Source organism: Plectropomus leopardus, chromosome 13 (assembly GCF_008729295.1).
Source record: "Plectropomus leopardus isolate mb chromosome 13, YSFRI_Pleo_2.0, whole genome shotgun sequence".
In the NCBI taxonomy this organism is placed as follows: domain Eukaryota; kingdom Metazoa; phylum Chordata; class Actinopteri; order Perciformes; family Serranidae; genus Plectropomus; species Plectropomus leopardus.
The window spans coordinates 24,264,071-24,288,098 of record NC_056475.1 but is presented as its reverse complement, the minus strand read 5'-3'; the positions used below and the strand labels follow the sequence as shown (position 1 = coordinate 24,288,098).

The 24,028-nt window shown below is 39.0% G+C and overlaps 2 protein-coding genes across 2 annotated transcripts; one reads left to right on the top strand and one right to left on the bottom strand.

The window, feature by feature from the left end:
* Window positions 1-1,754: 1,754 nt before the first annotated feature.
* slc12a9 (solute carrier family 12 member 9) lies at window positions 1,755-15,360 on the top strand. Its single transcript, XM_042499455.1, has 14 exons — window positions 1,755-2,019; window positions 6,072-6,312; window positions 6,449-6,583; window positions 6,688-6,825; window positions 7,774-8,076; window positions 8,203-8,310; window positions 9,866-9,977; window positions 10,078-10,235; window positions 10,312-10,394; window positions 10,486-10,610; window positions 11,406-11,598; window positions 11,683-11,857; window positions 12,880-13,026; window positions 13,648-15,360. The coding sequence occupies exons 2-14, from the start codon at window positions 6,108-6,110 to the stop codon at window positions 14,487-14,489; spliced, it is 2,724 nt and encodes a 907-aa protein (XP_042355389.1). The 5' UTR covers window positions 1,755-2,019; window positions 6,072-6,107; the 3' UTR covers window positions 14,490-15,360.
* A 481-nt stretch (window positions 15,361-15,841) lies between these two features.
* Window positions 15,842-23,163, bottom strand: hsd20b2 (hydroxysteroid (20-beta) dehydrogenase 2). Its single transcript, XM_042499881.1, has 11 exons — window positions 22,945-23,163; window positions 21,687-21,733; window positions 20,902-20,977; window positions 20,671-20,781; window positions 20,068-20,135; window positions 19,892-19,936; window positions 19,731-19,765; window positions 19,555-19,636; window positions 19,353-19,418; window positions 17,476-17,625; window positions 15,842-17,385 (listed from the first exon to the last, which is right to left on the bottom strand). Exons 1-11 carry the CDS (start codon window positions 23,093-23,095, stop codon window positions 17,248-17,250), a joined length of 969 nt encoding a protein of 322 aa, XP_042355815.1. The 5' UTR covers window positions 23,096-23,163; the 3' UTR covers window positions 15,842-17,247.
* Between the last annotated feature and the right edge of the window lie 865 nt (window positions 23,164-24,028).

Here is a 24,028-nt window from a genome sequence, read left to right as displayed (position 1 = left end):
AATTTTGGCTGTAATAAAAAAAACATCTGGTTGACAATAAATGTCTAATGACGCTGGAATTTCAGGTTGTGTGGGCGTTAACATTAGGACGTTTGCCAGACCAGTTGGGTTTTGTTCCCACACGATTACATTTTGTTATTATACATCATCTACAAGATGAGACGTTTGGATTTTGGTTAACAACACAACTTAAAATGAACAAAACATCAGTGCCATCTGTCATCAGTATTCAGTGTCACATTTATATTGGCGTTACACGTTGTTCTGACATTGAATTGTGGCCCAACGTCAAAACATAAATTCAACCAAATGTCATTGTCTACCAACGAGCAGGGTTAAAAGCTTTGGCCTTTGTGAAGTTCATACTCTTTTTTTTCCGCTTTTTTTTAAACAATAATTCAGTTTAGCAGTCTAAATCACTTCATAGATTTAACATTTACTCAGTGACTGTACTGTGGGTTTTATTTAATTAGGAAAAGCTTTTGTCTTGTATTTGTCATTTTTTTTGTTGATTTGTAACAAGGTAGGAACTATAAATAATACTGTCCCAATCCCCCTGGGTAACTGTCCCAATCGTTCCAGGGAGAGCAGACACACTTTGAACTCCTGCGCAAACTACCAATGAAAAATCAGGCAGCTAACACTGGTAACACTGAGGACATTTCCAGGATATCAGGACATTTCAAGGATTTTAGGAAATTATAGGCGTTAAGGAAATTTCTAGGATTTTAGGGCATTCTAGAAGTTTAGCACTTTTCTAGGATTTTTGGATGTTTCTAGGATTTTAGCACATTTCCAGAATCTTTGGTCTTTATAAGGATTTCAGGAAATTTTCTAGGACTTTAGGAAATTTCTATTAGTGTTGGACATTTCTAAGATTTTAGGATGATTCTAGGATTTTTGCATGTTTTCAGGATTTTTGGATATTTCAAGGATTTCAGGATATTTTTTAGGATTTTGGGAAAATTTCTAGGACTTTAGCATGTTTCCAAGATTTTAGGGCTTTCGAGGATTTCAGTTCATTTATAGGATTTGAGGATGTTGTAGGATTTTAGGGCATTTCTAAGATTTCTGTTCATTTATAAGATTGTAGGACCTTTCTAGGAGTTAAGGACAGTTCTAGGAGTTTATAGGACATCCATAGGAATTCAGGACGTTGCTAGGGGCTAAATTAGGACCTCTGTTTGAGTATGCAGGGATTATCCACTTGCCCCCTTTTTTTGATAAATAAACTCTATTTTGATGCCATTTATGTATTCTGAAACCTACCAGAACAAAAGCAATTCCCATTGTGAATCACTTTATTTTTTTACTTTAAATTAGAAAATGGTTAGAGGGCCACCAGGTACCCTATGGGGGGCCAGAATTGTAAATTGAGTATTCCTGCTGTAGTCAGTCTATGCTTCTTCCACATGAGGATCCCCTCAGTATTTATAGACCTCATCTCTGGCACAATAGTGACACCTGGTGTGAAGAAATGCCAGTTCAGTCCAGCCTGCAGTACACAACTTTACATCAGCACCTCATGTTCATACTATAGGTTTTGTCATGTGCATCCAAGTTGTCTGTTAGTGCGCAAACCCCACTTCATGCACACTTATAATAAGTTAATAATTTCTCGGTGATGATGTCACGTTTGTATGCAAATAATGGGCGTGGTTATTTTAGACAAGCCGTACCTTTGCTCATATTTGAGTTATTTTGGCCCTCCCCTTTTCAGCAGTCACATGGGCAGCCTCTGCTCTCCCGTGACACTTTTAAACAAATAACAGAGGAACGAGGCGTGCCATGGCTGCAGTGTTGTTATTGGGCAGCACATCTTTGACAGCATCCAACTCTCGGGACAGCTCAGTGCTGTCCACCGGCCTGCAGCGGTTACATTTGACTGTCCTCTAGCGCATCTGACCAGGGACATCTTCTAGCAGACACAGACCGCCGAGACAAGCAGGCAGAGACAGACTCAGTGACCCCAAAAAGAAGCAGGAAGTGTGTGAAACTGTCACGGGGAGCTTCAGCGAGGTAAGACCGAGTGTCCTCGGTGCTTCGGGGGGGTTTGACACACCGCAGGGTTCGTCCGGCTGTAAATATCCTGGATGTTGCGGTTTGAATGACAGTGCACGAGCACTTTACACCGCTGTTTCATGACAGCCGGACCCAGACCCGGACCCGGACACGCCGGCGGGGCCACTTCCTGCGCGAGAGCCTCAAAATGTTAACAAACATTTACCCAAGATGCAGCTGGAAATGTGGCGTAACTTATTATTTAGCTATATTTTACCTCAGGTGCCCCCAAAACACGTAAAATTTTAATGCCGCAGTTGCTCCACCCTCATGCTACGTATATGTGACGGAAACGGTGATTTATTTTGGTAACCGGCTTGTTTCTGAAGTAAGGTTCGTGGACCCGGAGACGGCCCCTTTAGGTAGATTTACACGGTCTGTATTAAACATCATTTGAGTGCGTCACTAACAGCGGCCTGCAGAGCGTGACCATCAGGCTAAATATCAAGAAATATTATCATGGATCATATCTTTAAAGATTATACAATATTTTGGGGAAATGTGGTGTTTAGCTTTCTCAATTACCCAAGAAAAGAAAAGCATTTTTCATAATTAATTAATTATCAGTACCTGTCATAATTAATTTGATAATGATTTTAGCAATTGCTTCATGCATAAATGTAAGTTTAGCAATAAAAAAAACGAATATTATCGGTTTTCTGAAGGATAAGGAGGAGATTTGACTAACAATGGCTATAAAGACACTTGATTTTTGTATGTCTTACCATATTTTTTTAATGTAATATCCCCCTGGCTTTATGTTATTGTTTTGTTTGTATAAGTCAATTTATATACAAGAAAAGGCCAAATGCTACTTCCAGCATCAAAGAAAATAAAAGGAACTAACATAGTGGACCAAAATGATATGGATCAGTGCATGTAACCAATACATACAGTTCTCATTGAGTATGCAACTTCTCTATTTAACCCGCAGACAAGTCATCCCATACACCCCGTGATGGGGTTGAAAGGATGTATCATCAGTTGTATTTCACTCAAGGCTTGTAAATGTTGTGCAACTGTCATCAAAGCAGCCAAGTGTTCAAACAGACATTCAATCAGATTGTGGCAAATTGAAATGCTTGTAGGAGACAAACATGAATCTGTCAAATGGACTGCACCAATATTTTTTTAAAAGATCAATTAATCTTTCTGTTATTCTTCGGATTAATCATCAACCAGTCAAGCTTCTATTTGCTTGTCCGACCAACAGTCTAAAAGTCAAACATATTCAGATAGCTACCATATAAGAAAAGTAAAAGCACCAAATTATCACATCTGAGCATCTTGGACCATTTTGCTTGAAAGGGGCTTATATAACAATTTTTTATTAAAAATATTTGATGAATAATTTTGTCTATAGCTAACCGATTGTTAATGACTCTTTGTTTGAGCCCTTCTTACAAAGTAAAGATTAAAGAGATAGTTTTTTTTGAAGTGAGGTCGTATGGGTTACTTATCCATAGTCACTGTATTACTAACAGTAGATGTCAGTCTTTATGCCCTCAGTTTGGAGAAGCAGGCTGGAGTCCTACACTGATGCTAAGCAATGTACTGCAGTGGATGGGGGTCAGCAACAACACATATTTTAGCTGCGAAAAAAGTCCAACCTAAAAATCTCAACATCTGTTTAAGTGTATTGAGAGTATTTTCTCTGCTATACCTTTCTGTCAGTCAGTCCGTTCCAACCGGAAAGCTGTCAAGGTCATTTTAGCCACTGGGGCTGCTGGTCTCAGTCAGTTAGTTTTTGTTGTTATGTGACTTTGTTGAATTCTAATTAACCATTTAAAATGCTAAAGTCACACAATAACACAAATGCATGAACTGGGAGCAGCTCCTGTGTTCAGCGATGTTAAATCACTGTTTTTCTCAATAGATGTTTTATTTTCCTGTTGGAAATCAATGTTTGACATTTAGAAGAAGCAGTGAAATTGCTCTTAATATAGCTTAAACCTAAACTGATATTGATTCTTTAAGCGGGACTTTTTTTATGCTTCTAAAATATGTTTTGTTGCTTTTTGTTGTTGTTGCTTAGGAAGAAAAGAGTCAGCAACTGGGTGTGATCTCGATAATAATTCGGAGGTTATGTCCCTTCATGTCCTATCATGCTTTGTTGCGTAAGACTTCTGTCCTAGAATCATCATGTGATTCCTGCAGCTGATTTAATAACTCACAGAGCGGACTATTATTGAGGCTACCCCGGCAAAAGCTTTAGTGATGAAAGCTGCCTCCTTGAGAAAGAGTGGCAAAGTCGAACGCTGGCATCTGACAGGAAGAAAACAACCGAGGTCACCTGTGCACATGGAGGCACACTCAGGCTGCTCAGCTGAGATTTCTGCTTTTCTTTGAGCTGCATGTAAAATCAGACAAGCAGCTGTGAATCAGCTGACTGCAAATACCAGCCTGAGGTGTGAGGGAGCAGCTTTCATTAAGAAAAGCGAGTTGTAAGCTTCGCAGCCTCTGACCCGCGGCATTTCCGTACTTGATCTTTGCTGTATTGCCTATAAAAAAAGTAAAGAGAAGTGACTGACTGGAAAAGGAAACAGAAGAGGTACTACCTTGTAGCGTCAGGTAACTGTGTGGCACCTGAGTGCTGGCAAACTTGTTTGACTTCATTAGCATGTTTATGTTGAGCCTCTAAATCTGACTTGTGACTCATGTTGAAATCCAAATTCAATCTCAGCAGCTCAAAACCATCAAACTCACTTACTTAAAAGAATACTTCATAAACGGACTCTTTGTACCTCATCATGATGTGACCTTGAATTTGTGAAGATTTTTTTTTTCTTGCATGCTTTCACAAATTGCAAACTTGTTGATTGATTTATTGATTCATTGGGAACCACCTTTAACAACAGCCGAGCTATAAAACATCAGTTTATAAACTCTCTCACAGCTTGTGCAGTATAATACACATCTCAGTTATCCAATACTTCCTAAACACATGCAATTTCACGAAAACCTTGCTGCTAAAACTGAACTGAAAGTGAAACTTCTCTGTTTTCTTGAACACCAGACTCCAATACTAAAGTTTTAGCAAAAATGCTTGTGTCTGAGAAATTAGGCCACCAATCAAACAATAAATTAATATGCATGAAAAGTTCTTTTTTATAAATTTAAGGTTACACAGCATGACTAATTTATTTACAAATGGTGATTTTATGGTTGTAGTATTCCTGTACACACTTTATTTATGTGAGACTGGAAGCCTTGACAAGGCCACTGTGCAGTGCACATGATGATCGTCATTTATAGGAAGTGCTTTAAAGGGTAAAAACATCATTGTGCGTTGATGGGTCTGACTAAAACGCCTGTGTGTTTGTGGCTGGTTGCAACATTTAATTGAAACAAAATAATAAATCAAGTAAACAAGAATTCTATACATTATGAAATAATACTGATATAATGACCTCTCTGTGACTAGCAAATGTTCTTAGTTTGTCCCTAAACATTGGGAAAATGTTCAACAAGAACACACTCTGGGTGCCAAAACTTTAATAATATTGGACGGTGTGCAGGATTTATTAAATCTTTTTCCTTACAGGCTTTCTCACACCATTTCTTGTCTTTTACATGTGTTTGTGTCTAAGTGACTTGGAGGAGCAACAGTTTTTGAAACTGGTCCAATATTGAGTAAGAGCGCTGCAGCCGGTAGCAGTGAAACAGGCTGTAATGTCACTGGGCATTTGTGAACTGTCAGTTTACGTCCACTAAAAGTGCTTATTTTTGCCACTGATAGGTTCAGAGTATTCTTTTAAGTGTCTGACAGTGATTTATAAAGGATCCCTACAGTGAAAGACTTTTTTTAGTCAAGAGTAAGATTAGCAAACCCACCAGACTCCATTTAAATAAATAGTAATTTTAGTGCGATCTTTAAATTCTATCCTTTTTCTCTCTGTTGTGTATGCAAAGCAATATATAACCAGGCAATATTTGCCATCTAGCTGTAGATAAAACACTGCTGTTATATTTATTTCAGTTTGAAACATCTCCTCATTTCTTTCTCACAGGGTGAGCAGACTCATCCCAGGCTCTTCTCACCAACCATGTCAAACGAACGCACCCCTCTGATCAACTCAGGGGTATGTGGTCTGGCTGTGACCGCAGTGACATGCGGCGCAGAGTCGGACGCCACCCCTGAATCCGGCTCCGGGACGCCAAGTAAAGACCCTCGAAAACTCAACACTTTTTTTGGGGTGATGGTGCCGACCATCCTCTCCATGTTCAGCATTGTGCTGTTCCTGAGAACCGGTGAGCGCTGCGTGTGTGAAGAGATCAGAAATGCTGTTTTGAGTTGTAGACAGTGGGTGTTTATGAGTCATTGACGGTATATCTGAGCTGTTGTGCTTTACAGTGGTGACTAACACTGATGTGATCTCTCTTGCAGGGTTTGTGGTTGGTCACGCAGGGCTGTTACAGGGTCTTCTGATGGTGGTTGTAGCCTACACTATTATATCTCTTACAATACTCTCCATCTGTGCCATTTCCACCAACGGTGCTATACAAGGTGGTGGAGCCTACTGTATCCTTACAAACCAAACTGATGTTTTTCTTGAGTATTGATTAATCTTGCCTTCGATCTCACTAATTTCAGTTGAAATGTCAACCTTAACAAAATGTAACCAGACATGATAAGCCGGTCTCTTGGCCCGGAGTTTGGAGGAAGCATTGGTTTGATGTTCTTCCTGGCCAAAGTGTGTGCATGTGGAGAGTATGTTCTTGGTCTTGTGGAGGCGATACTTGATGTATTCGGTGCAGATCCTGGTAAGTTTTTTATTATGTTCTGTTCCCAGCTACTTTGTCCAGTTATTTAGCAGAAGTGTAGACTTGAGGCACATAACTTGGGCTTGAGTCACAAATATGAAGACTTAAGACCTTACTTGACAAAATAGAAAAAGTCTTGTCCCTTGGCTTGGATTTGAAAAAGACACCTTTGACTTAACCTGGATTTGGAGTCTTTTGACTCGAAAATACTTAATATCTCCCCCCTAGCCAAAAGATTAGAACTAGGTTATTTTATGTGTGTCACAAATCAATTAATTTTGCTTTATTTTCTGAATCAACTAATATTAACGCTAATCTTTTTATGAGTCTAATTAACTTATTTTTTAATCTTTTTTTTTATAAATGATTCATCTTTTATAAATTTGTAATATTATTTCTCTGATATTCAAATGAAATTACCTTTGGTGAAACATGCATTGCGACTTGTTAAGAACTCAAAACTCAAAGTTAGGACTTGGACATTAACTTTTGACTTTTTGACTTGGGAATTGCCTGTCTTGACTCGGGACTTAACTTTTTGACTTGGGACTTGACTCAGTACCTGTCTTTCTTAACTCAGGGCTTGCATTTTGGACTTGGGAATTGACTCGGGACTTGCCTCATTGACTAGGGGCTGTCCGAAATTGACTTGGGACTTGCCTTTTTGACTTGGGACTTAACTTTTTGACTTGGCATTTGACCTGGGATCTTTCTGTCTTACTCGGGACTTGCCTTTTTGACGAGGGAATTGACACAGGACTTGCATTTCTTGACTCAGGACTTGTATTGGGAATTACCTTTTTGACGTGGGACTGACCTTTCTGTACCTGGGACACGAGTGCAAAGACCCTGAGACTTGCTAAACAATGACTTGGTCCCACTTGTGTCATTTAGTCCACCTTAACTCCTGAATGTTCTCAGGTTCCTGCCTGTTTTCTTCTGTTGTAGAGTCGTCTGTATCTCAGGGGATTCGGGTGCTCCCTCAGGGGTACTGGTACTCACTGCTCTACTCATCAGTCATCCTTCTGCTGTGTCTGCTCGTGTGTCTGGTGGGCGCCAAGATCTACTGCCGCACCGCCTTCGCCATCCTGCTGGTGGTCACCGTATCCTTGCTGTCCATTTTCATCAGTTCTGTGGCGGTCAAGCCTCATGAATTCGTCATCACCCACAAGGGACCTGGCAACGAAACCCTGCGTTACAACGCCAGTTACACAGGCTTCAACGCCACCACGCTGAGGAACAACCTGGGCTGTGAGTGTCGGGGCTGCTGTTAGTGAGGATATGAAAGTACATTCACAAACAAAGCTCCGTGACACTTATAAATTTAGGGGCATCTATTAAAGCTCTTTCTGTTGTTCCTCTTTCTCCTCACTGCAGCTGGTTACTCTTTGGACTACAGCACCAACTCTGTCATGTCGTTTGCCACCGTGTTTGCTGTCATGTTCACCAGCTGCACTGGCATCATGGCCGGAGCCAACATGTCAGGTTAAAGCTTGTCTTACTTGTATAATCACATTGCAGCAACAGGTGTCATTGGAATCTAAGCTCAGAATTTTCCCATTGTGACATTGCTACTTTTGAAATCTGTGCATGCAGTCATGCAGAATAAATTAAACAATAGATAATTATTTTATTTTATATTAATAATTTTATAATATTGCGATTAATCGCAGAATTTCAATAGTTATAGTATAGTTGAGTGCATTTTTTTAATCACGTTTTCAGTTCCATTTTTTGCATTACAAAACACTTATGAAGTCCATATTGACAAGCTAAAGCAATGCTTACCAGATTGAAATGACACCAAAAAACTTGCTGGGACTATCATGAAGTGGGCATGTCTGTAAAGGGGAGACTCATGGGTAACCACAGAACCCATTTTCATTCAGATATCTAGATGCCAGAGGTCAAGGGACCCCTGTGAAATGACCATGCATTTTTCCATCGCCATTAAGCCTGACTTTGGGGCGTTAATTAACCCCTCTTATCTGAAAAGCATGGCACACTGAATACCACTGGATTCTTTAGGTCTTCTAGTTTCAGATGACCAGTATCTTCACTGCAGCTTTAAAACTCAGACCAGTACAGACTCTTAAAGACTGAAATGTCGGCCGGCGATCAATGTGATTAAAAGAAACAAAAAACAAGTTATGTGCGGACCTTAATCGCATCGCAATTGAAGCATTAACGCTGACAGCCCTAGTTTATACACATTAAGAAAATCTACATTATACTGCAAAACTTTAAATTTAGCCTAGTCCCAATTAGACACCTAGTCTTTTTAACTTGTGGGGTGTGGCTACCCATTTTGACATTGCTAAAAAGTTCATTTTTATATAAGTTCTTTGGATGTATAAAATCTTGTTGCTTAGTAACCACTACAGATAATGTTTTTAGCTGCTTCAATCGGGCATACAAATAAAAACATTTTTGAACAAGGAAATTATAGTCCTAGTGCACTCCAGGATACTCAGGCTGACACTTATTTATTGATACATTAAAAACAAAGGAAGGAGAAAACTACAGATTTTGCATATCGCTTCATCAGATTCACTCACAGGATTCTACAGAGCCTACAGGGTTAATAGAGCGAATCTAAAGAAGCAATATGAGCAATGTGTAGTTTGCACCTTCCTTTGTTATTAATATAAACTATCAATAAAGAAGTGTCAACCTGAGCATCCTTGTATGTGCTGGAACTGTAATTTCCTTGATCCATCGTTACCCTGCACCACCACAGCTTTGCATAGGGTTTTTTGGATAAATGTTTAAACTTTTGTTATACCATAACCTTATTTTTAAACAATTAATATTCATAGTGATTTAAATAAAAAATTTGATTGTATATTGCATTTTTGCTAAGCAACAGTTTTGTGTGAAAGGAATTAAAAGCCAGTCCCATATGACGCCTGTCCCAAATATAAGCAGGTTGAGTTCAGTGATTAAAGAAAATAGTAGCCTGGGCTGTTATTGAAGTTTTATGGTACAGACAGACATGCACACCCTGATGTTTTCTCTCACTCCACTTGTCTCTCTGAAGGAGAGCTGAAGACTCCGAGTGTCTCCATCCCTAAAGGCACCATCGTAGCCGTTTTTTACACTTTCACGGTCTACGTCCTCCTCTTCATTTTGGTCAGCGCCACCTGTGACAGGTCTGAAATGGTTCATAATTTGTATTGCACTGTTTTATATATCATTTTATGTCTTGGTATATTTTTCTATATTCAAAACCAAAGAAAAATATTTTTTTAGGACCCTGTTGATTCAGGATTATGGGTTCCTCCAGAGAATAAACCTCTGGGGGCCGTTCATCACCATCGGGATTTACTGCGCTGCTCTGTCAGCTGCAATGTGCTCTATGATCGGAGCGTCCCGTATCCTCCACGCTCTTGCTCTGGATCACCTCTTTGGTAAGATTTGAGGATTTTGCTCATCACATTATTGCCTTCTTTAGTGGTTTTCTAAGAGACTTTTTTCCCCTTGCAGGTTTACCATTAGCCCCAGCTGCCCACACATCAAGCTCGGGGAACCCGTGGGTGGCAGTGCTGTACACCTGGGGTCTGGCACAGGTGAGCAGAGTTTCTGTGGTGTGCACTCAAGTACTTTTAGAGATTACAACTGGTGGCCTGAGCTGTGGTTTGTGGTGTGTTTGTGTTTCAGTGTGTAGTGTTTGCAGGCCAGCTTAACGCCATAGCAAGTTTGGTGACTGTTTTCTACTTACTTGCCTACGCTGCGGTTGACCTGGCTTGTTTGGCTCTTGAGTGGGCGTCGGCACCAAATTTCAGGTAATAAAGGATCAAACACTTTTAAAGGAAAAATAAGAAATTTGTAAGCATTGCAATCATATTTTTAACACCCTGCAATTTAATCCAAATGTGAAGTCAAATTTAAAAAAAAACATCACAATTTAAAGGTATTCTAAAAAAATGTATGCCTTTGTTTTTTTCTTTCTTTCTTATTTTACTGTGGTCAGGATGTTTACAGGCTGAATCGGGACAACGCTAATTGGATCATAGATTACTGAACCAATTTATTGATCCGGATCAGTGTATCTTTACACCATTAGTCCTACAAAATTAGTTTTAAGTGTAGTAACACTTAAAACAGGAAGCACACAGTAAGGAGGATGGCAAAGTTTGAATGTTGTGTTAACCAACAGTAACCAACAATTTATGCAAGATATACTTTTAAATACCTTCTGAGAAGGACATGCTACACTGCATGCTGTCACTGATGAAACTTATTACTTATTCATAGTGCAATCATTGAGTATGACCATAAATCATTACCCATGAAGTAAAAAAAAAAGCAATTAAAATTGCTCAGTGACACTGGAAAACCCACACGTTAGGTGGCTTTTAAGGTAGCTTCTTTTAGAGAGTTCAGGCTCATAAAGTAAGATTTGAAAGCCAGAAATTGTAACATCAGTCCTCAACATCATAGACTAACAACCCGATGAGCCTCACTTGGATTTATTACCATCATATATTTTATGGGAGAATAAAGGTCTATTTATTGCCTCTCTGCTTCTGTTTTTCATGTGACCATCAGCCTCACTTCTCTGTCTCTGTGTTCATAAGGCCGACCTTCCAGCTCTTCTCCTGGCACACTTGCCTGCTGGGCATCCTGAGCTGTTTAGTGATGATGTTCGTCATTAACCCCGTGTACTCCTCAGGCAGCATCGTCCTCCTGTTACTGCTGCTGCTTTTCCTCCACTACAGATCGCCCACCAGCAGCTGGGGCTACATCAGCCAGGCTCTTATTTTCCATCAGGTATCTGGACTCATACAGAGACACACAAAAAAAAACAGACGTTCACTACAGCTTGTCAACAGCGCTGTCTTCCTTTTGGTTTAGGTGCGCAAATATCTGTTAATGCTGGATGTGAGGAAAGACCACGTCAAGTTCTGGAGGCCGCAGGTGTTGTTAATGGTGGCCAACCCTCGCTCTTCCTGTCAGCTCATCCTGTTTGTCAATCAGCTGAAGAAGGGAGGACTGTATGTGTTGGGCCACGTGCAGCTGGGAGATCTGGGTAATTCTGTGTGGATGGTCTGTGATGGCCATCTGCAGCTCACAGTATTAAATTACTCTTATCAAATCATTGTTTGGTCGACAAGTGAAACTCACCTTTTTCATGTCCCTGGTTCACTGATGTATTGACTCAACATGGCATCATGATATCATTTTTATCAGTCTGAGAGCACATGAACAGGACGAGCAGGAAATATTACAGAAGGTTGCATATAATTAAAACTATGTAACAGCTCTGATCTGCCTACCTAAAGTCCACCGGCACCAGCATTGAAGACGAACTCAAGGGCTTTCCATCTGCTGCCTCTCTTGCATTATTAATATGAGAATAAGTTTCCTCTGTATCAGCGTTGCGTCAGACCTGAGAGTTTAAACCAGCCATCTGCAGCCAGGTGTCTAGCTCCTTGTTTATTTTGCAAAATAGGCACAGAAGGAAAAAATATTGTGTGATGCAGCCCAAGATGGCAATGTTCATACATATTTTTTCATTCATTCACTAACTCACTGGCAAACCCTCACTAGAGGTCGCCAGAGCTTCATGAGAGGTCTTGTCTTTAAAGGATATAAGAAAACGTTTTTGAAAAACTGAATTTGCAAAAAAGAAAGTATGTTTCCTTATTTCCTTCCTTAAAAAAAAGTCTCACTGTATATATATATATGTGTGTGTGTGTGTGTGTGTGTGTATGTATGTATGTATGTATGTGTGTGTGTATATGTAATGCAGGACAACCATATAAAGAAATCTAAATTAAAAAATGTATATAATACAGACTGAGAATAAAAAAAAATCATCTCTGAGACAATATTCACATTAAATCATTTGCCCAAAATATATCCAGATCAACTTCCTAAACTAAATGACACTAAATCCTCCTAAATTTCAAACTGTTCAAAAGACCTGAGTGCTACTTCCACCTTTCTTCTTCCGTTCTGCTTAAGTGTATTCATTAGTACTGCATCCACTACTCTGTATTGTATTAATATTTGTATTATTACATTAATTTCTGCCTTTTTTTGTGTTAGACTCTCTGCCGTCAGACCCGATCCAGCAGCAGTACAACTTTTGGTTGAGCCTAGTTGATAAACTCGATGTGAAGGCGTTTGTAGACCTGACGCTGTCTCCCTCCGTCAGACAGGGAACACAGCATCTACTGCGCATCACAGGTCTAGGTAAGCTGTGATTTCTCTTATTCCTGCTATGCACCCGTTGGGTCTCACACATAAAATGTTTGTATATCTGTGAGTACATTTGCACATAAAAAAATAGTGAAAGTGGTGTGAAACTTTTGATCATGGGCACTTGTGTAAGGTCATCAATGCCAATCAATTGTTAATTGACAGCGCTTGCTCGTCAGCAGTTAGCATGCATACCCACCCATAAATAGTGAGTGACCATCATATAAGGAGGTGAAAACTACTGTGGATAGATGTATCCTATGCTGCAAACAAAGAAAGAGAGAGAGATGCTGATATAAAGCCATTTTGTGTAGTGTAGTTGATAAAAATGTCTTTTTTCTCTTTTATAAATCTGTTGTGAACAGTCTTCTGCTGAAATGGCACTTTGGCAGGAGTTTTAATGGCGAGCAATATATATGTGCATTCTATATTCGCACAAGCACTATTAGCAGTCAGAGGCAGGTGTAGATTTTGATCAGTGCTACTAACATTGATGAATGCCACAATACACGTAAATTTACACACAAATTCACTCTGCTCATGTTTCATGAATGAGACCCATTTCAGTGCAGATTATTATGCTGCTTTACCTGCATTTCTGTTTCCCTCAACAAGGTGGTATGAAGCCCAACACACTGGTTTTAGGTTTCTATGACAGCTGCACTCCTGAGGACTTCTTCCTACAAGATTCTGCGTTCTGTGACCCTTCCATCGGACAAGGGAGCGAGGGCGAATACAATTTTGGGGTGGATTTGCCTTCATTACAGGCCCATTTCCCCCCAGTGCGACATGTTGAGAGCCCAAGGTGGCTGTCACCAGAGGAGTACGTAGGGATAATTTCTGATGCCCTGAAAATGAACAAGAACGTGTGCCTTGCCCGCTATTTCTTCCAGTTAGAGGGAGAGGATAAAGACAGCAAGGTGGACGGGTCGGAGCGGACAATAGATGTGTGGCCCCTCAACCTGCTCCAGCCAGGCAGCCGTGATTATGAGGACGTGTGCAGCCTCTTCCTGCTGCAGATGGCCTGCGTGCTCAACATGTCCAACAAATGGCGCCATGCGAGGATGAGAATCTTCTTAAATGTGGAGACTGAGTCCAGCGACCAGGGCTGGGTGGTAAACGAAGAGACATTCCGAGAGTTGCTGAGGAAGCTGAGGATTAGGGCGTCAATAAAGATCGTGCCGTGGGACTCTGTGGTGCAGCACCACGTTCAGCCAGACGGGGAGGCCCCTGCAGAGCTGACGCAAGCTCTGTCTGAGGACTTCTTGTCTTCAGTGAACTCTATGTTGATGGAGCACAGTTCGCAAGCCGCTGTTCGCTTCCTGTATTTGCCTCGACCTCCTGCTCAGCACAGCCAGGCACAGCAGTACTTGGCTCAAGTTGAAGCAGTGACCAACAGTTTAGGGCCAACGCTGCTGATTCACGGTGTCACTCCGGTCACGTACACTGATCTGTGAGCATGTGCGGTCATGAGTTTTGTTCACTGATATTCTAGGTGCAGCAAAGTCTTACCTGTGTAAATAGAAACTCTGGTTACATGTAAAAATTAACACAGTATGTAGCACCAGTTACTATTGGTTTTCCTGATACAGCTTTTTTATTCTTGTTTTACTCTAGCTTACTAAAGGACCATAGTCGGTTTGAGTGCATTTTTAAAATATGCCACTTGAGGTTTTTGCATTTAAATAGGATATTTTCCTATTGACTTATACTTGAACGGGCTTGGTGAATGAGCCTAGAAATGGGGAAATACTAACTAACTAATTTTTTGTGGATGTGAATTATGTTAACCTCTTGTTTGCATTATCTGAGGTTCCGTTCTTCCATATTAGACAGAAATTATAAATGTGTCAAAGACTTATGAGAACAAAAAGCAATTTGTTTGGAACAATACGGGTTGTCTAAGACAATTAATATAGAAATATCTATATAAACGTTCAGGGATGAAAGGATGAATTTTGATGCCATTTGACCATGGTAAAGGGATAGCTCAGATTTTTTGAAGTGGGCTTGAATGAGGTACTTATGCATAGACAGTATGTTACATTCAGTAGATGTCTGTCAGCATGCCCCCAGTTTGGAGAAGCAGGATGGAGTTGGACATGGAAGCTAAACAATGTACTGCTGTCTCAACAAAAAAGTTAGTTATCAGTTTAAGTTTACTTGGTTCTGGGAGTATTTTTACTGCCTTTACCTTATTGTCAGACAGTGATTTCCAACGGGAAAATAAAGCTGTTACATTGTTTCTACAAAGTCAGACTCTGTTGAGAAAAACAGTGATTTATCATTGCTGAACACAGTAGCTGCTGCTCTACTGCTGCTTCTATCTGTTATTTTGTTTGTGTTATGTTTGACTTTGGAGTTTTAAAGTGATAGTTTGGATTCACCAAAGTCACACAAAAACAAACATGCAAACTAATGCAAGCAGTGGTAGACCAGCAGCTCCTGTTTTAAGCCAGTTAAAATGACTGTTTTCATTAATGGAGTGTGGTGGCCTTGACGAGAGAATACATGTGGAACTGAAGCTGTTAACAGCTCCCCCAACAGGTTGTATGCCTGAAAGGGAAAACAGTGAAAATACATTTAAAATAGGTTTGTTTTTGCACAAAACTAAACAACAGAAATACAACAACAAAAGAAGACAAGGTTGTGCAGGTGAGATTAAGAAACCTCCTAGAGGCTTATAAGGAATCGCACGTCAATATGGATAATAAATAAATACAATAGTCATGTAATAAAGAAAAGTAAACAAACATAAAAAGGGTCATAAGCAAACAAGCCTACTCTATAGAATACAGTTAACCTGATATTGATTTTTTGTTTGTTTGTTTATTTAGGTGGCTAAGATACACTTTGTTGCTGACGCCCATCTACAGCAGTACATTGCTTAGCTTCCATGTCGAGCTCCTGCCTGCTTCTCCAAACTGGGTGCATGCCCACTGACATCTACTATAGTATGTAGTAAACAAACAATGGATAAGTACCTCAAATAACATTACTTAAAAAAATCTGACTTATCCCTTAATGCATAGTAATTTTTCTTTTTTAACTCCTCTTTTTTGGGCAACTTTCTTTTTCCTACATTTCCACATTTCTGATGGACCAAGTGATCCAAAGACTTTTAGTTGGTAAGCTGAAATGTGTTCTGATTTTTGTTTGCCATGCACTCACAAACATGTCCTCCGTAACTGTTAAACATGCATCTCTATTCTTCAAAAAGGGAACTGTTTTATATATTTGACCTCAGAGTGACAAACAGCATTTGCTGCTGTTGGAAATGCTATTTTGAAAAATACGTTTGGATGCTGTGCTTCATGAAGGCGACTGTCAAAAAAACACCAAAAAGTCCAGTCTTATCCAGTCTTAATTAATTATTATTAATTAATTAATAAGAAAAGGACCAATAATAATTTAGACCAAATCAAGATTGAAACCATAGAGTATTTTTACATAACAGTTAATTTATCCCATTTACAAAATATAGAATAAAATGTTACTTTTTCCTTGTCATGTTTTGTTTTGTATTGTTGCAGCACTCACATGGACCTTTCACAGAACACAAATAGAAAATTGCCGAAAAGACATTTGCATGAAAGGTGGTTATAAAATAACAGTCCCACGCGGGATGAGCCAAAAAAGGCTTGACACTTTGATAAAAATGAATGAATGCATGATTTTTGGCATCTTCCATTTTGAGTTGTTGTTAACGGTCAATGAAAAGGCCTGAAGGCACTGACTCTTGTATACTTATGGTCATTTCTGCAGATGTACTGAATTGCTGGTTATCATGGGAGTAAATATATGCCAAATGTTCTGTGTATCGGTATCTTTTTTACTGTAACATTGTGAAATCTTAACAGAAAATATGTATTTGAAAGATTGCTTAAATTCAATACAAACAGATTGTGTCTGTTTATCAAGTATAAATATTAATAGAAACGATAAAACTCTGTAACCCTCAGCTGCAGATTTGCTCCATAGATAAAGAAAAACTTGCAATAATAAAGAATAAATAAATGTACAAAAATAACAGAATTTACATGTATATTGTAGCCTACTCATTACAGGAACCTTGCTACAATATGACACACGTTTGAGTTTTTTTAGAAGTTGATGTATAGTGAAGATAATCTCTTATAGAACCTTTATTCAGCTGTGAAAGTTAGTATTAATGTCTGTGAGAACTCCAGCTTCTGTGCAGATGCAGACACTTGATTACTTTTCCTTTTCAACTAGCCTTTCCTTTTCTTTGCCCATGCTTTTATGATATTCTTCTGCAAGGTTTTGTAGCTTTCTTATGAAGTATGATGACATTCGATACCAGTCCGGCAAGAGTATATGGAGAGCCATGTTCTGTGGGATGACGGGAAAGAGATGGAGAGATATTAAAACACTGCAGCAGCTGAGAGTTTGTAAGTGACAACAATTTCTCATCCCTCTGACCTGGAGCGTGTGGGATAGGCAGCCATTGGTGTAGCTAGTGTGACCCACAGTGTTCAAGGCCTCACGGGCGAAGTCAGGAGCACTTTTCACAAAGCAGTTGGTTTTCATGTTTCGTGTCATGTTGGTGGATACCAGGAATGGAGCAACACACTGTGGGAAAACTGACAGCAGTTAGACACACTGAACCTAACTTTACATTGGTTTAGATATCACTGGATAATCCATATATTTTTTGTTTTAGATTGCAAATGAATAAGGGACTATCTGAGGAAGGGGAAAACGTTTAAAAACTGTATTGTAATTATCATAATTAAAATTTTAAAATTATTTTATTACTATTTTCATTTTTTCTTCAGTTGCTCTTTGCAGTTTTGATAGAAATCAAGCCAATTTGTTCAGGTTTCAAAGGGTTAATAACACATGGCTTGAAAAGCTGCTATGCTCATGACACCACTTGCTCAGAGCGTGGGAAGGAAAACATCAATATGTGCCACAAACTTTTTATATGCTATATATTTCATATAAATCTTTTATAAATAATTAAGCCTATTTATCTGGCGATGGATGGCAAAAAGTTGATGGCAGGTTGGGCTTGTTATCTGCCACTCTGCAATTTGATTGGCTGTTTGTCATGTTGCTAGGCTACTGTTGTCGTCACTAGCTAGTGGTGTTTACCTGTAGTATGTGCTATGGTGACAGGTCACCTTGAACGCTAGTCTGTACAGACTTTAAAAATAATAAAACGTTCATAAACGTTCAATGAAGACAAAATTAAGATTATACACCTCGGTGGCCACCAGTCGCGGTAGTTAAACCAAACCCCTGATAAAAAAATAAGCGGATTCATGCTGATGTGGTTTTCCGGGATGTCATGGCTAACTGCTAGCTCGTCCGAGAAGTTACTTTTGTTTTTGCTTCTCGTGTGTGTTATTTTTCGGGAGGGATGGTACCCGGTCAAGAATAGGCTTTCAGGCTCCAAAGCATTTTTCTAAGAGGATTACTAAACACGAAGGCAGCAGGACAACGCGGTTAAAGTGGGCTTCGTCGCAAAGCTAACAGCTAACAGTTAGCCAAACGGATAGCGCATACGAGGACACGGGAAACTGAGTCAACAGCAGCAGGTATGTGACCATGTGTTTGTCACCTGTGTTAAACTGTGTGGGCACTGAGAAGTAGCATCATGTCTAATTGGACATTGTGTAATAATGGGGTTTTGCAACTGTCTCCAAGTGTTTCTTCAGCGGTTAGCTATCCTCCTAAAAGCACCACTGATCAGGCAAAAAAGTCTGTGTGGTCAGGCCACTGTTGTGTCTTTTTCACTGTAAAATAAAACAGCCAGTGTAATGTCATAATTTTAACAAATTTCCAATTGTTTTCAATTAATTGTCATTTTTTTCTTTTCTTTTTTTAAAAAAAAAAAAAAAAATAAAATCAATTTAAGAGTGCTTTGCAATAATCCCTCTTTCATGACAGTCACATCTATTTATATACAATCTTGTTCCAAGTGGTTTTGTTTAATTAAAAGGTTGAAATCATATCCTGTTTGAAGAAAATAAGACTTTGGGGGCTAAATAATGGGCAATGTTCACTTTATTCGTTTGTATTTTAATAAATGTCATAATAGAATATATTAGAATATATCTTTATTGTCCACCAGGGTGCACATTGGTCTTTGGCCCACCAAACAGAATAAAAAAACAGACAAGCAGTTAGATAAACAAACACATAAACAGGTCAACTCAACTCATTAAATAAATTCATATCACTGTCTGTGGTTTTAAACTCATCAGTCACTTTGCTGAGTTCAGAATAGTGAGGGCAATTCTTTAATCTTGGCCACATGAATTTCTAAGTTGCTGATGTGTCACATACTTTACCTGAACTGTAATTCCCCTTGACTTGTACTCAGCATGCAGACACTGAGAGAAATATGTTACAAAAATCTGAAAGAATGAAGAAAGGCAAAGTCACAAAACATGCAGAGCAGCTGGTGAGTTTTGAGAATAAATATGTGTGTGGTTTCTTGAGGGTGTATTTGAATGAATGTGTGCATAACATGATATGTGGGTGAGAAAGTACCTTGGTGGAGGAATAAATAGTTAATAAAGGCTGCGGGCGGACAGCCACTTCAGAGGAGATATTAATGACCAGCCCTGTCCGTCTGGGAAGGACATGGAAGACAAACATCCATAAATTCATCCTAGATTATCTTGACCTCCTGTCAAACCTTAACATCTGGATGTTTGTGTCATTACCTTTCAACCATGCCTGGAAGAACCAGTCTGGTCATCTGAGTGAAGAAAATATAAATCTTTTTTTTAACAGCAATAGCTATTAAAAACAAAACAAAAACAAAGTTGTGTGGGAAAGCTGAGTGCACACAGCCAAGCAGTAAATATTCATAAAGATATCTTACCTGAGGGACTGACAGCACGTTACAGTTGATAAGCTGAGTGATTTTCTGGTCAGAATAAACAAACAAAGGACACCATGTGAGTTATAAATTTGAGACAAATATGACCTCAAATAGCCCGAATCAGTAAAAATAAATCATCAGTTATCAGAAAATGACATTTGAGATGCAGAAGTTACCTGTTCAATATCTGGTATTTCCAGGAAATAGGCAAAATGATCAGAATAAACCATTCCTACATTGTTAACTGTGTGGATTACAAAGACACAAACAACCTTTGTTATTAAGCATCTGTTCTGTCAAACTAGGAAGACAAATGTCAAAGCCCAAAAATAATCCAGTTTGTAGCTCGATCCATAATACAATGTATCATTTTTACGTGCCATTTTGTCTTGATTGTGGCTGGTTGGTGAATTTTTTTCGTCATCTTTACATGGAATCAAGCTAGCTGTTTCACCCTGGTTCCAGTCTTTGTGCTAAGATAAGCTAACCAGCTAATGGTTAGTTTCAAATTAACCATATAGATATGCGAGTGGTGTCATTCTTCTTATATAACTCTTTGCACAAAAGCTAGTAAACATATTTCCTATAATGTTGAACTATTCCTTCAGCTAGATGGCACCACAGGTCACCTTTTTTCATTTTGCTGATTGTTCCAGAGTCTGACTGTTTTCTCTAACAATCTTTTCGACAAGACCTGCTTGCAGTATTTCTCAGTTTATAAAACACCTGAATGACTGCCTAGTGCTTCCCCTCTGCTCTGTAAGTGGTTGTCCTATTACCCAGAATCCCAATCTCCAGTCCCTGAAGTTCTTTAGCTATAGCAGGGTAGATACTCGGGCCATCTGTGAAGTCAACTTGGATGGTGCGAGTCTTCCGACCATACTGTTCCTCTGAAGAAGACAAGGATTATTTTGGATTAATTATGCTCTGAGTTGCACATGGAAGACAAATGTGTTTTGTGGAACAGGAAAAAAGTAGCTGAACCACAGCATTGTTTGCATTTCACTTACTTATCTCTTTGGCAGTCTTTTGAAGCTTAGCATCAGATCTGCTTACCAAAATAACATCGAGTCCTCTTCGGGCAAGCTAGAATCAGGCACACATGACAGACAGGTTTGGTGGCTCTTTCAACCAGAAACACTATGTACTTGTGAGATCTGAACACTTGATATAAAACAGCTTAATCAACTGTTCCCCATGCCCAACATTGTTATGTTGTGAAGTAATAATACTTTCTTTACAGTACTTGAGTATTTTCTGGGAGTATTTGTACTTTACTTAAGTTTTTAATTTCTGGCTGTTACTACATTTCCTTCAAAAAATGTATACTTTTAGTCCACTACATTACCCCAAAGCATTTTAGTTAGTTCATACAAAATAAAATAGGGAACAATGTTCGGAGGGAATGGATGGACAAAAAAAGGCATGGGAGGGAAGGAAAAACTTGATTGTGTTCTTTAAATCATTGAGGTTTTTATTCAAGTATAATGTGTATGTATGCTCCATTTCTAAGGTAGTGTACATGTTATAAAGAAATAAGCATCGTAATTCTCAAAATTCTGACCAGCATGCACTTTCACTTCAACTTTCAATACTTAAGTACATTTAATAACATAAAATTACTTTTAAAACTTAAGTACAGTATACAGTATATATTAGGTACTTTAGGGTGTCAGTCAAGTAATGTTCTAACAGGTGACTTTAACTTCTACCAAAGTCATTTTCTGGCAAGTTGTTGTACTTTTACATAAGTATGCCTTTCAGGCATTGTTGTACAAGAAACTTTGAGACTTACCTCATGGGCATAAGCTTTACCGATGCCAGATGTGGCCCCAGTGACAACTGCACAAAGGAGAGAGCACAAATGGAAGAGGATTTAATTTTACATTTATTTTACAATTATTTCAACGTTTTTCCATTTGTTTCACATGGTTACTAAGTCATGACAGAAGTTAAGATGGGGGTTTGACTACCAAGATAGTACGAGCCACTTCACCATGTACTGTAAAAATAATGGTTTAAAGTTGAATATTACACCTGTGATTATAAATAGCTTCTTTCCTGTTTTCTAGTTGGTATACACACACACACACACACACACACACACACCCAATGTGTTCTTTAAATCATTGAGGTTTTTATTCAAGAATAATGTGTATGTATGCTCCATTTCTAGGGTAGTGTACATGTTATAAAGAAATAAGCATCGTAATTCTCAAACACACACACACATATATATATATATATATATATATATATATATATATATATATTGACTTATTTATTTCTATCAGTTGGTAAAGCATTACCTCTGAAACCTTTGATGCAGTAACCACAATGAAGTCAGGCTATTTACTTTTCAACCAGTTGTGCCGAAAGTCAAGCCCAGTTTGGACCCTGACATCGCAGCGGCTCGGATTTCAGCAATCAATAATTTCATTATTTACACCTTTATTTTTATATTATGGCAAGTCAAAATATCTTTTGTGTGTCGTGAGCTCTACATGTAAGTGGCAAGATTTCAGAGAGAGCCAGGGGGAGAGGAAGTGGAGGAAATGTCTTTTAACATCTCCTGTTGCTTAGCAAGAGAAAACACTTCCTTTATTTAAATACGATTGTTTCATCAGAAAAAATGTTTTAAGTGAACAAAACTGCATCAGTTTAACAAAAGAATATTGGAAATTGACTTAAAGATATTGTATATCTGCATAATATTGAGTTGTTGCTGGCAAAAAAGAAAAGACATTTTCCATTAAGTACAGAACCGTTAATGAAGTCCCTTATCAAACTGCCTCCACAGACAGGAAGCCTGGTGCTACTGATAGAAGTTAGTAATGCCTGAAAATCTAAATATTCCTGTATCCTAGAAGCATGCACTCCTGTTGTTCACTAACTTACAGTCTTTAATATGATCTGCACCATTCCCCTGTTCCACAACTGAACAGATTTCTTCAATGAAAGCTTCAACTTCACATATATAACCAAAAAACCCTGAAACTGTTAACATTTTGTTAAGCTATACAGGAAATAGTGTACATTCTCCTTGACCTTACCTGCCCATTGCCCGTATGTCCTTAAATCCACTTGCCAAAACTCTGACAAAACAAACTGTCTAAATCCACACCAACATCCCCAGGCTAGTTTCAGCAGGTACAAAACAACAGTAAATCCCCCAATGATGGCCAACACCTCAGTGAATGACATTTTGCAGCAGAGCTCTTGAGTGAACAGGACTCCCTTAATGGATACAGGTCTAAAAGGCGCTCAATCCAAATTTGATATAGAGGAAATGAGATTTTTTTTTTAAATGTACTGTACTCCTCCCAGTTCCCACAGTGCTCCACCCCTCATTGTGTGCTGCTGTCAGACTCTGTGAGCTTGGCAGACAAACACCCTGGAGCTACACTCGTTCCAGCTCCCTGCAGACTAAACTGTCGGAACTGTGTCAAGTTTTTTTTTTTTTTAAACGCCTTCAATGATGCAGCAGAATTTTTTGTCCACAATCTTGCATAAACAGCCGCCTCAACTGCTCTCGGTGTGGTTACTGCATCTGAATATCATCTCAAGCTTCTTGAAGATCATCAGGATCATTTGAGAACTTTGTATTTCATGTATCTAGTGCTCAGGCCTTTCGGTCAGCACATGATAGGCGTAGTGTTTGTGTACCAGCATATTTGTGGATGATCATGCTTTTCAGGTTGCAGGCTGTTTCACAATAGCAATAGCAAATAATTACAATGATAATCAACTAAAAATTCCAGTTATAATTAGAATAGTACAAATGCAATTTCGCAATAACTGAGACCGGTACAAGCATGCATTCACATGTTTATGCTTTCACACACGCACACACACACACACACACACACACACACACACACACACACACACACACACCACACACACACACACACACACACACACACACACACACACACACACACACAAAACGACACTCAGTTGTCCCCAGTCCAGTGATGCCTTTCTGCTTTAATAACAAGTTCATAAATTATGAAAGGAAACGTGACAAAATGGTGTGTGTGTGTGTGAGTGTGTTTGGGCATGCTACATGAATCCGTCTCGTTCTGTTTTGTGCCTTTTTGTGTCCACTCTCATTGTCCCTGCCTGTTTAGCCAA

Bases quoted from the DNA above. Each gene is read 5' to 3' on its own strand.
- hsd20b2 (XM_042499881.1), bottom strand. From the start codon at position 23,095: ATGTCATTCACTGAGGTGTTGGCCATCATTGGGGGATTTACTGTTGTT. The intron at 20,782-20,901 runs GTAAGTGAAATG...TGTCTTCTTCAG, and splicing joins AAAGACTGCCAAAGAGATAA to AGGAACAGTATGGTCGGAAG. The intron at 17,626-19,352 runs GTAAAGTATGTG...GTTTTCCCACAG, and splicing joins CAAGGGGAATTACAGTTCAG to TGTGTTGCTCCATTCCTGGT.
- slc12a9 (XM_042499455.1), top strand. From the start codon at position 6,108: ATGTCAAACGAACGCACCCCTCTGATCAACTCAGGGGTATGTGGTCTG. The intron at 6,313-6,448 runs GTGAGCGCTGCG...TCTCTCTTGCAG, and splicing joins TGTGCTGTTCCTGAGAACCG to GGTTTGTGGTTGGTCACGCA. The intron at 6,826-7,773 runs GTAAGTTTTTTA...CTTCTGTTGTAG, and splicing joins TGTATTCGGTGCAGATCCTG to AGTCGTCTGTATCTCAGGGG.